General features: G+C 37.7%; 1 protein-coding gene across 6 annotated transcripts in view; it reads left to right on the plus strand.

Moving 5' to 3' along the window:
- Positions 1-11,907, plus strand: part of BIRC6 (baculoviral IAP repeat containing 6) — a 175,732-nt gene extending 163,825 nt beyond the window's left edge. For 5 of the 6 annotated variants that reach the window (XM_035322410.1, XM_035322411.1, XM_035322408.1 and 2 more), the window contains 4 exons: positions 245-322; positions 6,733-6,921; positions 9,258-9,392; positions 10,525-11,907. In XM_035322410.1, the coding sequence (XP_035178301.1) occupies positions 245-322; positions 6,733-6,921; positions 9,258-9,392; positions 10,525-10,704 (582 nt within the window). In that variant the 3' untranslated portion in view covers positions 10,705-11,907. The remainder of the gene's footprint in view (positions 1-244; positions 323-6,732; positions 6,922-9,257; positions 9,393-10,524) is intronic. The other variant, XM_035322409.1, reaches the window with a different exon arrangement.
- The last annotated feature ends 524 nt before the right edge of the window (positions 11,908-12,431 follow it).

Raw genomic sequence — 12,431 nt, forward strand, 5'->3', positions numbered from 1 at the left:
GATGTAATGTAACTTGTTCTGTTAATTTATTAGCATGCTGTTTCTCCTTATCCACATTATTTTTGTGCTTTCATTTCAAATTAGTATCATAGGAAATAACTTAATTCTAAAAGTCAAATGCATACAAAAGTTTGTCAAAAAAAAAAAAAAAAACACAACTTAATGCAGTGTTAACATTTTTGTTCTGCCAAGCAGAACAAGTTTATTATATTTGTGTGAGACATTAATAATACCACTTTTTCAGGTGTGTTTAAGCATACTAAACACATGGCACGGAAGGCCGGAAGAGAAGTGGAATCCCCAAACATCAAGCTTTTTGCAGGTGAGCATATCTTCTTTCTCTTCAGTGATCTGTCAGTCCTAAGAATTTCTCTTCACGTGCTTTTAAACCAGAATTTTCTTTCTCAAATAAGCATAAGTCCAGAAAATGTCCTATTGTGACATCATGTCCTATTGTGACGACATCTCTTTTCTGTCACTGGTAGCAGCAGTTTCATCTAAAATTGGCTAGGCCGTATTTTGCAAATGGACTTGAGCTTGGTCCACCTACGTATCAGGTCAACAAGCAAGGTCTGATCCAGAAGCTGTGAGTAAGAGTTGGTATCTAGGGGGTAAAAAGCCACCACAATCACCCAGATTTCCAAGGAGTCCAGACTATGGGAGAACAAACTTGCATCAGATTCATGAATGAGGGTAGATGCATCTACACACTAGTCTTCAGTGAAGAGTGAAGGAACTGTGGGGAAGTTTGTAAAAGTAAGATGTCATTTAAATGTGCTGTTGTTTCAAGGATGAAGTTAGTATGTTGGAAATGTCCAGCACTGAGTCATTCTCAGTGCCTTGTAGGGAGTGCCTCTTTAAGATGGACTTTTTTCCTCCTCACGTAGACGTCCTTTCATTGTACCAGCAGCTGTGATGGGATCTTTATTTACTTACGTCCAGGCAGTTATATTTAGCAGCTACAATCGGACTAAACAAAACAATAACGTGAATTTGTCAGAACCTACACTCATAATATACAAAACTCCCAGGTCATGTCCTTGTTCAAACATTTTCTTGTATCTGCGAATGATTATGGTGCTGCAAGGTAGAGAAAAGCTGCCTCCCCCCCCTCCCTGTACTTAACAACAGAAGTTGAATTTTTGTGACAGATATTTAAATCTCTTTCTAGGTAGTGTTTATACTGCATTAGTAGTTTTCAAATTGCACAGCAATATATAAGCACATACATCGCCCTTTACGCACGTACCGATAATGTAACAAAATACGTAGCTATTTAAGACAGCCATCATGTATTGCAGGTGATTTTGGTATTCTGGGGCAGTGGCTACACACTTCCAGATTTCTAACTCGGGGAATTCACCACCACAGACAAAAAAGGCTTATGTAGGCTTATGTTACCACAGTTTCTGTTGGAGATGTGTAATCTGAAACGATCTTCATTACCCAGAGACCCTATTCAGTTGTATTGAGACCGTGCTTTTGTAAACAACTTCAGTAAAGCCAATCCTGAAACTTAGCAGTTCTGAAGACTGCCACAAGGATGACTCTGAGGAACATGTAACAAGTACTGCAGTCTGACTTCACTGAACCGTTTTTTAGCTTTAGTTGTACTGGATGCCATTTTCTCAGTAACAGTTCTTTGAAACCTCAAAATTTGCCAGAAATTATTTGCTTACTGCTATAAAAATCTACAGTTCTGTCTTCTCAGAACAATAATAAATCAAGTCTTAGTTTGTCCTTTAAGCTCTTAGCAAGCTATGCTGGTGAAAGAACACTGTATTCCTGTAGGTCATAGCCATTATTGATGACTGAGAAGACTTTGCTCATTTTTTTTCATCAGTTCTTTCTTCAGTTATAAACTCTTCTCTAGCGTCGTCTCACCAGTTATTTTCTCTAGGTAAACTGGAGTACTAACTTATTTGACCTTTAACTATGGGCTTTTGATTGCAAAAACCTATTTATGAAGAACTTCAAGACTTTGAAGAGGTTCCTAGAGCAGTAAGCTTCCAAATTGAATGACCCAACAAGTCTTTATAAGATCAGCTCTTACCAATGTTCTTAAGTTCATGATGGGGTTTTATGTGCCAGTTATTTTGGCGAGACCCATGTCATTATTGTACAAACTGATCCAGTTGGTTGGATGGTGCCTCGTTTGCCGCCTTGTTTTTGAGTGTGACAAACCACTTCAGATTACTTAAAACACAGCGAAGCGGCTATATAGTACTTGATTCTGATTATTGGGTGATTGGGCAGGACTACTTTGCTAGTAACAACGAAAAATAGAGATGTGTGCTAGCAAACTATCAACTCAAAAGCACGTAGTCATTTGACTGACTTAGTTGTCATGTGAAGCAATGTCTCACATATTACATAGAGAATTCTAGACCTTTGGACTTCTCTCAGTTTTCTCCTGAGGTGGCCAGTGGAGGTTGCTCTAGTGGGTGGTGTCCCTGCCCATGGCAGGGAGGTTGGAATAAGATGATCTTTGAGGTTCCTTCCAACCCGAGCTATTCTGTGCTCATACTATAACAAGCAAAAGATCCAAGTGAGCAGAAAGCATGCTACATGCCTGAAAGTAGCTGGCTGGTTTTGTGTCAGTTTGTGCCCCACTGGCCACGTTAACAGAAAACTAAAAGAAGACCAAAGGTCTAGACTTCTCTTTCATTATTGTTCAGTCTAATAAACACAATCCTTATGACTGCATCCTTTAATAAAGAACAATGGCTGGTGGCTCGTAATGAGATAGCAGTATAGTGTATGAAAAAGCCTTGCAAGTACGTTTAAGTTTTGATGTTTTATGTAATACCTTTCTATAAAAACAACATTTAGGGGACAGGAACTCTCTGATTTCTGTTTTACTGTAGTTTTCCACAGAGCCATATAATTAGCATTTGGAAATGAGTGCAAAGCGTAGTGCCAATTAAGATAGTTTTCACAGACATAGCGGACTCAGTTATGTCTGTGAAACAGCTAAAACTGTTTAGTGAAACACAGTCTGCTGCATTTATGGTCTGCCACCAGTCCTCACTTTGGTGCTTGGCTTCTTTACATATATGAGTCTTAATAATAAATTCTAGAGGTCATGTAAGGTGAGTTACAGGCCAGGTTTAGTCTTGTAGATTGTTCTTTTTGTGGCTCTGAAAGGTGATTTCATTTTCTTCAAGACTTCTAGATTGCCTTGGCACGCCAGAAAAGAAACACAATCCAGTAGGCAGGTTCTTCAAAATGCTCTTTCCAAACAGTATTCCTGTTGGTCATGTCTCGAAGAGTGGCTATTGATTGTCCAAAGTCCACGAGGAATAAATCTGAAGAGGGTTAGAGTGTAGCTATTCTACCTTCAGTAACAATCAGTGTTAAAATTACTCCTGAATTTATCAGGATATACTAAGTTATGATAATTGACTAAACGGCCCTTAATATTTTCAGCTTTATGCCATGGAAATGTGCTGAGCAATAAGCACATACATAAAACAAAAACTTGCAGTGACTTTTTCAGGGTCCCTATAGCACCTTCTCGATTGATTACTTGGAGCAGTAGTTTCATAGCACCAGGTACATATTCTGTTCCAGATCCTAGAAGACTGTACAGTTTCTGTTTCAGCGTAGTAGAACTACAAACCTGGACTTCAGCAGAAGAGATTTCAACTTGTTCAGGAATTGGCTTTTAGGGAGCTGGTTATCAGACCCCTGACGGTTCAAGAACGGTCTACTCTGGTGTGTGGAAGTTGAGCAAGAGCAGTAGAAAGCCAGCATGGGCAAATAAGGAACTCCTGCCTTAGCTCAACTGCAAAAAGGAAGTCCACAGAAGGTGTAGGAGGAGATGAGCTACACATGAGGAATATAAAGACATTAGCCAAATTTCTTGGGAAAATCAAAGCTTGGCTGGTGTTGAAAATTGCAAGGGATATAAAGAAGAAGGATTTCTTAAGTATGTTGGCAGCAAAAGAAAGCCTTAAGAAAGCGTGGTTCTGCTGCTCAATAGGACAGGAAACCTAGAGATGAACGACATGGATAAATCAGAGGTAATCTCTCCCTCAATCTTTAGGGCTAAGATTTGTTTTCCCTGTCTGTGAGTCCCTACTAGGAATGTCTGTGAGAAAGAGGAATTACCCACAGCAGAGGAAATAAGTATTCATACCAAGTTCATGATCTGCAAGTTCATGGAACAGAATCAAAACGCCATCACTGATCTTTGAAAGGTCAGAACAAACATGGGAGCTTCCTGATGGCTGGCAAATCTTACATGCATCTTCAAGACAGGCAAAAAGGATGGTCTGGGGAGCTACAGGATGGTCAGCAACACCGGAGTCCTTCGGAAGATTATGGAGCAAATCCTCCTGGAAGCTATTTTCAAGTACACGAAAGACAAGCAAATTATAGAGAACAGCTATTGTGGGTGTAGTGGTGAGAATACAGCCTGCCTAACCTACTGCTCTTCTACAGTGAGCTGACTGGCTCTGCACGAGGGCTGAGCAGTGGATATACTTCAGCAAAACCTCTGATCCACTTTCCTTTAGTATCCTTGTAGCCAAATTGGTGAGATGTGGATTATTATATATGGGGTAAAAGTGGCTGGACCAATGGCAGAGAGATGAGGAAGATGTAAAGAAAATGGAGTCAGACACATCTGAAAGGTGCAGAGCAACAGGAAATGTCACAAGATGGGACATGGGAAATTTTGATTAAGTATTAGGAAAAACTTTTTCACTGTGAAGATGATCAAAGACCTTGGTGGTATCCAAAGACCTTGGATAGGTGTCCAAGAGAAATAATGGAATTTCCATCCTTGGAGATCCTAATGTTTGCTCCTTACAAGAGACAAATAGGATTTGGAGATCTAGGCTGTAATTCCTTACATGGTGTAACTTTCCCAAGATTCAACTTTGTAATCAAGAGATGAATTGAAGTTTGGAATGATAAAACTGATGTAGAAAGGTATTAGGAAACCACATTTTCAATGAAATACTTTTCTTAGATTAATATGTTAGATTTGGTTATTAGAAATGTTATACAGCATTTAAATTTAACATGCTAACATTTTTTAGGGCTTGAGATTGAAAATAGTAAGAAAGCTGTTGGAAGTGGTCCCCCCCACATACTGGGAGAAAAAAACACTTTGTAGCTTTTAAATAGAAAACAGCTGGAGGACTAAATAAATTGCTTGCAAAGAATCAAGTACTACATGTTTTTTCTGGCTCAAAGATTAAACTATTGTCAGACCACCCAAAATGCTCCTGCAATTAACTTTTCTGACCCAAATGAAATTGGAAAATTGGTTTAGAGTTTCTCATTCATTACAATTATAATACAGAGCAACAACTGCTTATTAAGGCTAAGAAAGTACAATGCTGCATAGTATCAAATTTCTCTACCATAGCTATTTAAAAATTATATATTTAAAGTATGAAATTCAAAAAAGCAACACCCAACTAGTTAGTTCCAGACACATGTAAAGGCCACAGATCACTCAAACTCCCCAGGTGTCTGAGGTGTTGGACCTGAAGTACTCTACATGGGCTTTGCATGTGTACGGTACTCCTCTGCCTTTTAGTGTCATAAATGACCGCTTTCTTGCTGAGACCTGATTGGTGAGGAACACTTTTTTCTATTTGACTGTATTTCTCTACATTTTAGTTTTTTGGTGGAATGCAAAATAGCCATGGCTGCTGCTAGTCCAGTACTTGGCAGGCAAGGGAGACAATGTGTTCCCCATCTCAGCTCAAAGGGGGATGCGAGTTCACATTTCCCACTACACAAGCATGTGTCCTATCCATCGGGGTAAAGGGCCAGATGGCCCTTCTGTACTACAGTTAGGTCACATCGACTACACAGTTACAAACAGAAAGCATCATGGCACCAAGAGAAACAAGGAGGTGGTTCTGTGAGGTGATGGTGGGATTAACCTGGGTCATCGAGTGGGTTCTTGGCTGTTGCTTTGAAATGATTTGTTTGGCATTGCGTCTGTGTAGTGAATAAACACGGCAGAGAGGGTGGAAAACTGGAATGTTTTTATGCTGGTGTTGCTACAAGAGAAAATCTGAAAGAATGCCGCTGTTAGGCACAGAGCAAAACTAGCTAGTTGTTGGGACACTGCCTTGGTCACTGACGCTGTGTCTATCTGATGTAAACTGTGTGTTCTGCATGTTCCCAGAAAAAGAATGACTCTTGTCATTCATATCCAAATTCACAAACTGGACTCCTAAATCAGGGGATGGCTCCCAGCTTTAAATTGTATCTAGACTTGGAAGGGCAGGCAGCTCTAGAAACAGGTGCCCTGAGTTTCTTGTTGTTGTTGTTTAATGTACTGCAGTGGGTATCTTAAACCTACATGTGCTGTGTGCTGGAAATGCCATTTTTAGGCATACAGAAAGAAATGATCAACAACTGTTGACTGAAAACTCAACAAATGCATTTTTTTCACAAAAGGATATGATCAGAAGACTCCTTTAATGTTTTCTTCTACTTGTATTTGTTTCTGTTTGTTTGTTTTTTTATCTTAGTTTTGTCATTTTCTCAGTGATTGAACTAAATATACAGTCATAGGACTTAAGTTTTAACCATGTAGTCAGTCTGAGAGCATGGACATTTCTTACTTGCAAGTTGTGTGTATTACAAATGACATTATTTAGTCAGAGAAGTGTGTTTTTTTGCATGAGGTAAGCAAAATTAGGCATATTTGTAAAAGGCATATGCATAGTGTTTTTAATACTTATTTTTCTCTCTTAACAGGTGTTAGTGTCTGTCCAGTCCCTAATACTGGTAGCAGAACCGTATTTTAATGAACCAGGTTATGAACGTTCAAGAGGTACTCCAAGTGGTACCCAGAGCTCCAGAGAATATGATGGAAACATACGACAGGCAACGGTCAAGTGGGCAATGCTTGAACAAATCAGAAATCCATCGCCATGTTTTAAGGAGGTAGGTTTTGTGAAGCTAAGTAAATACCTTGTTTACGTCAGAATAGTCAAGGAAACTGATCTTGTAAAAAATATTTTCCTTGAAGTATGTTCCTTTTTACAACTGCTTTTTAGTACAAGCAAAGAATCATTGTTTAGTGGAGTGTTGAAAGTAATGTCGATACTTGGAAGCATGTCTTACACAAGATGTCTGTTTTATCCTCCTCTTTAATCCCTGGGGCAGCTGACTATAGAGACTGAAGTAAATAAGGATTTACCTGACTTCACAGATCCCTGGGCAGTGCACAGGAACTGGGACTTAGAGGCAGAAACTTGTAAGGAGGGCTGGAGGTTCATAGAGAGGTTCATATGGGTTGACTCACTCTTAATGCCAGGTGGTGCATTTTACATCCCCGTGAAACTGTAGGATCAGCCTGACAAGTGGGCATTCAGTGTCTCTTCATCAGCTTAGCTAACAGCAAAGTATTTTTCTAAGAAACATGAATTTGAATCAAGTATTAGGAAACACTTTGGATATGCCAAAACAATGCAAATTGGAAAAATACTTTACAATGAATTCCAGCCTTCACATTATTCATAAAAGGAGCCATAAAAGACATCTACTCCTTTGAAAACAACTGTCTTGATAAAACCAATACTAACCTTCATCCATTCACACTGCCTTAAAACTAGTTACTTAAAAGAAACTAATTTGTTTACATGCCTGAAAATAGACTAAAACTCACCCTTACTATTGCAGAATAATTTAGGGACCTCTCTCAATGTCTCCAGTCCACTTCCGTTCTCAGAGCAGGTCCAAACAGATCACAGGGATTTCAGCATACATGGCAAAGGAAAGAAGAGTGGAAGTTGCACAGAGAATGTGTGTGAATATTAATGCAAACTGGTTGACCAAACATGAGTCATCTCATGGTACTACTAGCAAATAGAGAAAAATACATTTTGTTCTAGGCTATTGAAACTACAGCCGTTTCGAAGTTGAGGTCAAACTCGTGTGTTTTCCATTGTTTGCTTTCCATTGTTTTCCTGCTAAAATATGGAAAAAGTAAAACTATCTTAGGATTATTCACACTGCTGAGTGTGATATCTGAGTAAGAAAACAGCCCCCTGTCCCTTTCTTGCTGTTGATTTAAAAAAAAAAAAAAAAAAAAAGGCATCCTTTGGGATGCAAAAAAAAATTCCATGTGAACTACTGTGTCTTACGGAATGAGAAAACAAACATTTAACCTGCATACCAGCAGTTAAAGATTTTTTTTCTCCAAGTGCTTTTAGGCACATTTCTTTAGGATAGTATGATGAAATCCTCAAGATTGTGAGAAGAAATGTGAAGCTATGATAGCTTCTATGAGGAAAAGTTCAAGGCTAAGATAGCTTGCTTCTGTGTTAAAAATACCCTCATACTAGCTTAAGCATGGAGTCTGACCTATTGCTTTATCAACTCGTGATAATTCCAATAATGCTTCTGTGAATACATATTCCTTATCATTATGAAAAGTGGCATTTATTTTTATTGAAAAAAAGGGGGAGGGAAATTGTGCATTGGAAAACATTACTTTTTTTTTCTGATGCAGTAGCTGAATTTTCACCCAAATGAAAATATGACTCTTGAGTATTTATCTAAGACTAGCTTGCTGTTAAGATCTCCATTTTTTTTGTAGGGTTGTGCTAGGAGCCTTACCAACTGGATAATCATTCAGTTAATACAAATGTAAAGGCATCCCAGAAGCTTAGGTCTCAGAAGGAATTTGCATCCTTCAGCTCTTACTACCTTTTGTCTTCACAAATCTGAGCTGTCTTCCCTTTGGTGTCTTAAATGACAAGTAGGCTCAGGGGATCTGAAGTGCCAGGCTGTGGGAGTTCTTCCAAACTCCATTATGGATATAAGGAATGTATCCAGAATCGAAGTCTGTTGTGCTTTCAATATGCAGTTTTTCTTTAGACAAATAGCTACATTCTCTAACCTCTAGAGAGAGAGATGATTTTGTCAGTTATGTTGCAATATTGGCAAGAACCCTCTGTCCTCAATAACATTTCTTTAATTTTATTGTTTCTTCCAACAGGCAGAGGTCTAGAAATCTGTTAAGACAAAGCCAACACTAAGAAGAATTTCACAACTTTGTGTGATTTCTTGTTTGTTGGTGTTTTGTTTGCTTTTTAAACTATATAGAGGCCAACCTCCACCTCTTGGTTCCATGCTGAATTATCCCCATAGCGTTTTGGTTTTTCTCCTTACATCCATTTGGACTCAACGTTTGGTCTTGCAGGTTTTGTATTGTTGAAGTATGTGGTTCTTAGATAACAACACTATGTTCTTTCATCCTGAATCTTTGCTTGCAGGTCATTCACAAACATTTTTACTTGAAAAGAGTGGAGATCATGGCTCAGTGTGAGGAGTGGATAGCAGACATACAGCAGTACAGCAGTGACAAGCGGGTAGGCAGGACCATGTCCCACCATGCAGCAGCTCTTAAGGTGAGACTCCCTTTTACAATTCTGTTCTGTAAACCAAGATCACATCTGTTGATGAAACTGCATAGCAGCTGAGTTTTATAGTAATAGTGATTTAAAAACAAACAACAACAACAAACACTAACAACTTTAAAATGTGTAAACAAGGTGAAGTTGGACAACTGTCATGAGATAAAGTGAATATGCAGGCCCCTTTTTTTCTACAAGATTTTTCTTTAGTTCTTATCCTATCTATTTTTCCTTAAATACTTACGTAAGATACAAAGGGTTGATTTTTGTGTTAAGAATTGGCTTGCTTTTTGTTTATGATAAAATTGTTGTACAACCAACCTTCACTACAACTAGAGCTTAATTCCTTGCCAGAAAACAAGCTTTTGGGATAGATAAGCACAGTTATTAAACCACGACCCATTAACTTTGTGCATTATCCTTTATGTTTTATCCTGTGTTCTAAAAAGTTTTATCAACATAGTTACAACTATTTAAATGTTTTCCTCCTTTCGAGCCAAGTATTATCATTTGCGCATTTTGTGTCTTCCACATGGACAACAGACCTACATACAAACATTTTCATACAATTAAAAGTGTATTTTTGATATTTTTTTTTCTTCCCTTGAGGAATAAGAAAAATTGTTAAGATTTCTTTTTGCTATTGCTGCACCTTGTGTTCTTTGAATGTGGCTGGTCTTCAAAATGGAGTTCCTGTGAGCTAATATGAGCAGTATACTAATCTCCATAAATCTGTGTCTACGGCAGATCTGATTGTGAACTCAAATTATTTAAGCTTTGACTATGACCTACCTTGTCCAAGGCAGGCAAGTTTCTGCTGTGATCAGAGCACAGATGCGACTCAACTGCAAGAGAAATAGCATAACATTTACACCGATAAGCTTATTTGCTACAGTTCTGTTTCCTGCCTTGAATTTGTTCCCAGTAGCACCTGATGGCTACTGTCACTATAAAGGAAAGATCAATCCTTAAAGGCAGAGAACTATGAGAAAAGATTATCCAAGCAGTGAAACAATACATTAAAACCCTTCCTACTTGCTCCTTTTGTTGCCTTCTATTCTCTAACGTTATGAAAAGTCATGTTTTAACTTTGCTCTTCAGTACTGACTTATTTTTGTATATTCAGCGTCACACAGCTCAGTTGCGGGAAGAACTTCTAAAACTTCCCTGTCCTGAAGGACTGGATCCAGATACTGATGACTCCACAGAAAAATGCAGTGCCACAACAAGTTCAGAGGAGACGATGTTGCACGAACAGGTTAAACCCAGCAGCAGTAAAGATATCCCCCCTGATTTCAAGTTATGAGTTGCATTGACATGGACTTTCTAGACACAAAGGCTTTGAAGCACAAGCCAAATATGTCAATATTTGTATGTAAGAAGCTAATTATGTAATAGGCAATGAAATTGAAACTATACTATGCCCTTAAGGATATACAGTTTAATTCAAGATGATCTTTTATTTACCTGTACAAGAGTGTAAACTTTTTTGTGCTTTTATTTTTCAATTGTGAGAACCACTGATTGGTATGTTTAAAAAGTTATGTATACAAGAAATGGATAAATCACTGATATATAAGGGAAACTACCTTAGGAAAGAATGTTTACTGAATGTTTATTATTTTTTTTTACTTGTAGAGTGAGGGCGGTTGTAACAAAGAATATATATTGGTCATTCTTACAGCTACTATTTAAAGTCAGAAAATTTTCACTGAATTTGATAGATTTTACGTTTGGCCATATATTCATGCTCATATTTGATTCTAAAGAAAACCTCCTGTATACTTCAATAAAAGTTAAATGGACATGATCCCTCTTTTATGATTTACTGGTACATTTTTTAAATAAACTGCCATAAAATACATTATAGCTGAAGACTTGCACTTGTATGACTGAATTCATTACAGTCAACGTATTTAATTTTATGCTTACTAATTCTAAAATGCAGACGAAATAAATGCACATGGTTTTACCTCATGCCAAAATCTGGACTTCTGAATTCATCTTTTGTTTAGCTAATTTATGCAAACTAACAGTATTCTAAATTTCTTAAGGGCTATTCTGGAACAAAGTCTTTTCTGTTGAAATGTCTGGTTTTTACATAATAACTGTGCTTTAAGTACTGACAGGGGCTAATGACATGCCATGCAGGAGTCTTACCGTGCTGTAGTTCCTACTGTACAGGCTTCTTTCCAATTTTATACTTGCAGCCACAGCCTACCTAAAAAGAGTGAGGGATTTGGTTGATTTAATTATTAAGTCTCACTTTTAACATAACATGCATTACTATCACTGTTCTTAATTTTTAAGTAGTCCTTGAAGGACTGAAAAGTTCATACTGGTATTACCTCAGACTAATGATCTGTTGTATTATTAATTCTATAAATCAGGCAAAAAATCTTTTTTTTTGTTTTCTATTTGTTCTTTGTTTATAAGTATCACGCTGGAATTTTTTCACTTTTTGTTTTACAATGTATTATTTCTAATCATTAAAAGTGGCACCAACTGAGGTCGTGTTCTTATGCTGGTGGTTAAAAGACATGCATAGTTGTAACCAAAGCACAATTGTTCTGTTTTGTTCATGCATTGTGTTATTCCAAGGCCTAACCTGATATCACACACCTTTCAAAACAGCAACTTACGCATTTCTGTGTTACTTCAGGGTATCCTTAGAAAGCAAAACAAGCAGTTCTGTGCCGCTGTTACATGGGTAAGTATATAAAACAGAGTTTAAGCCACAGTCAACATGTTAGACCTTTATCAGTGTTAAAACAGTGCTGCAGTTCTCTAGATTGGTTTTTATTTACCCCCTACTACTGTACAAAGGGACTGTGATATACTTGTAAAGGCTTCAGAAGCAAAATTACCCACTAACTTGCAACTATAGTTAAGTAGGTAGATTCCATTAAAGCTCTTCATTTAGTACTTAAAGTGCTGTCTGCCTGCAGTGCGGTCTTTTTATAAAATCCCGGCACTTGTACCAAAAAGAAATGTCCAGTATAAGATCCACCTTATACTTAAAGATGTTTTTTA

This window comes from Oxyura jamaicensis, chromosome 3 (assembly GCF_011077185.1).
Source record: "Oxyura jamaicensis isolate SHBP4307 breed ruddy duck chromosome 3, BPBGC_Ojam_1.0, whole genome shotgun sequence".
NCBI classification, from domain to species: Eukaryota; Metazoa; Chordata; class Aves; order Anseriformes; family Anatidae; genus Oxyura; species Oxyura jamaicensis.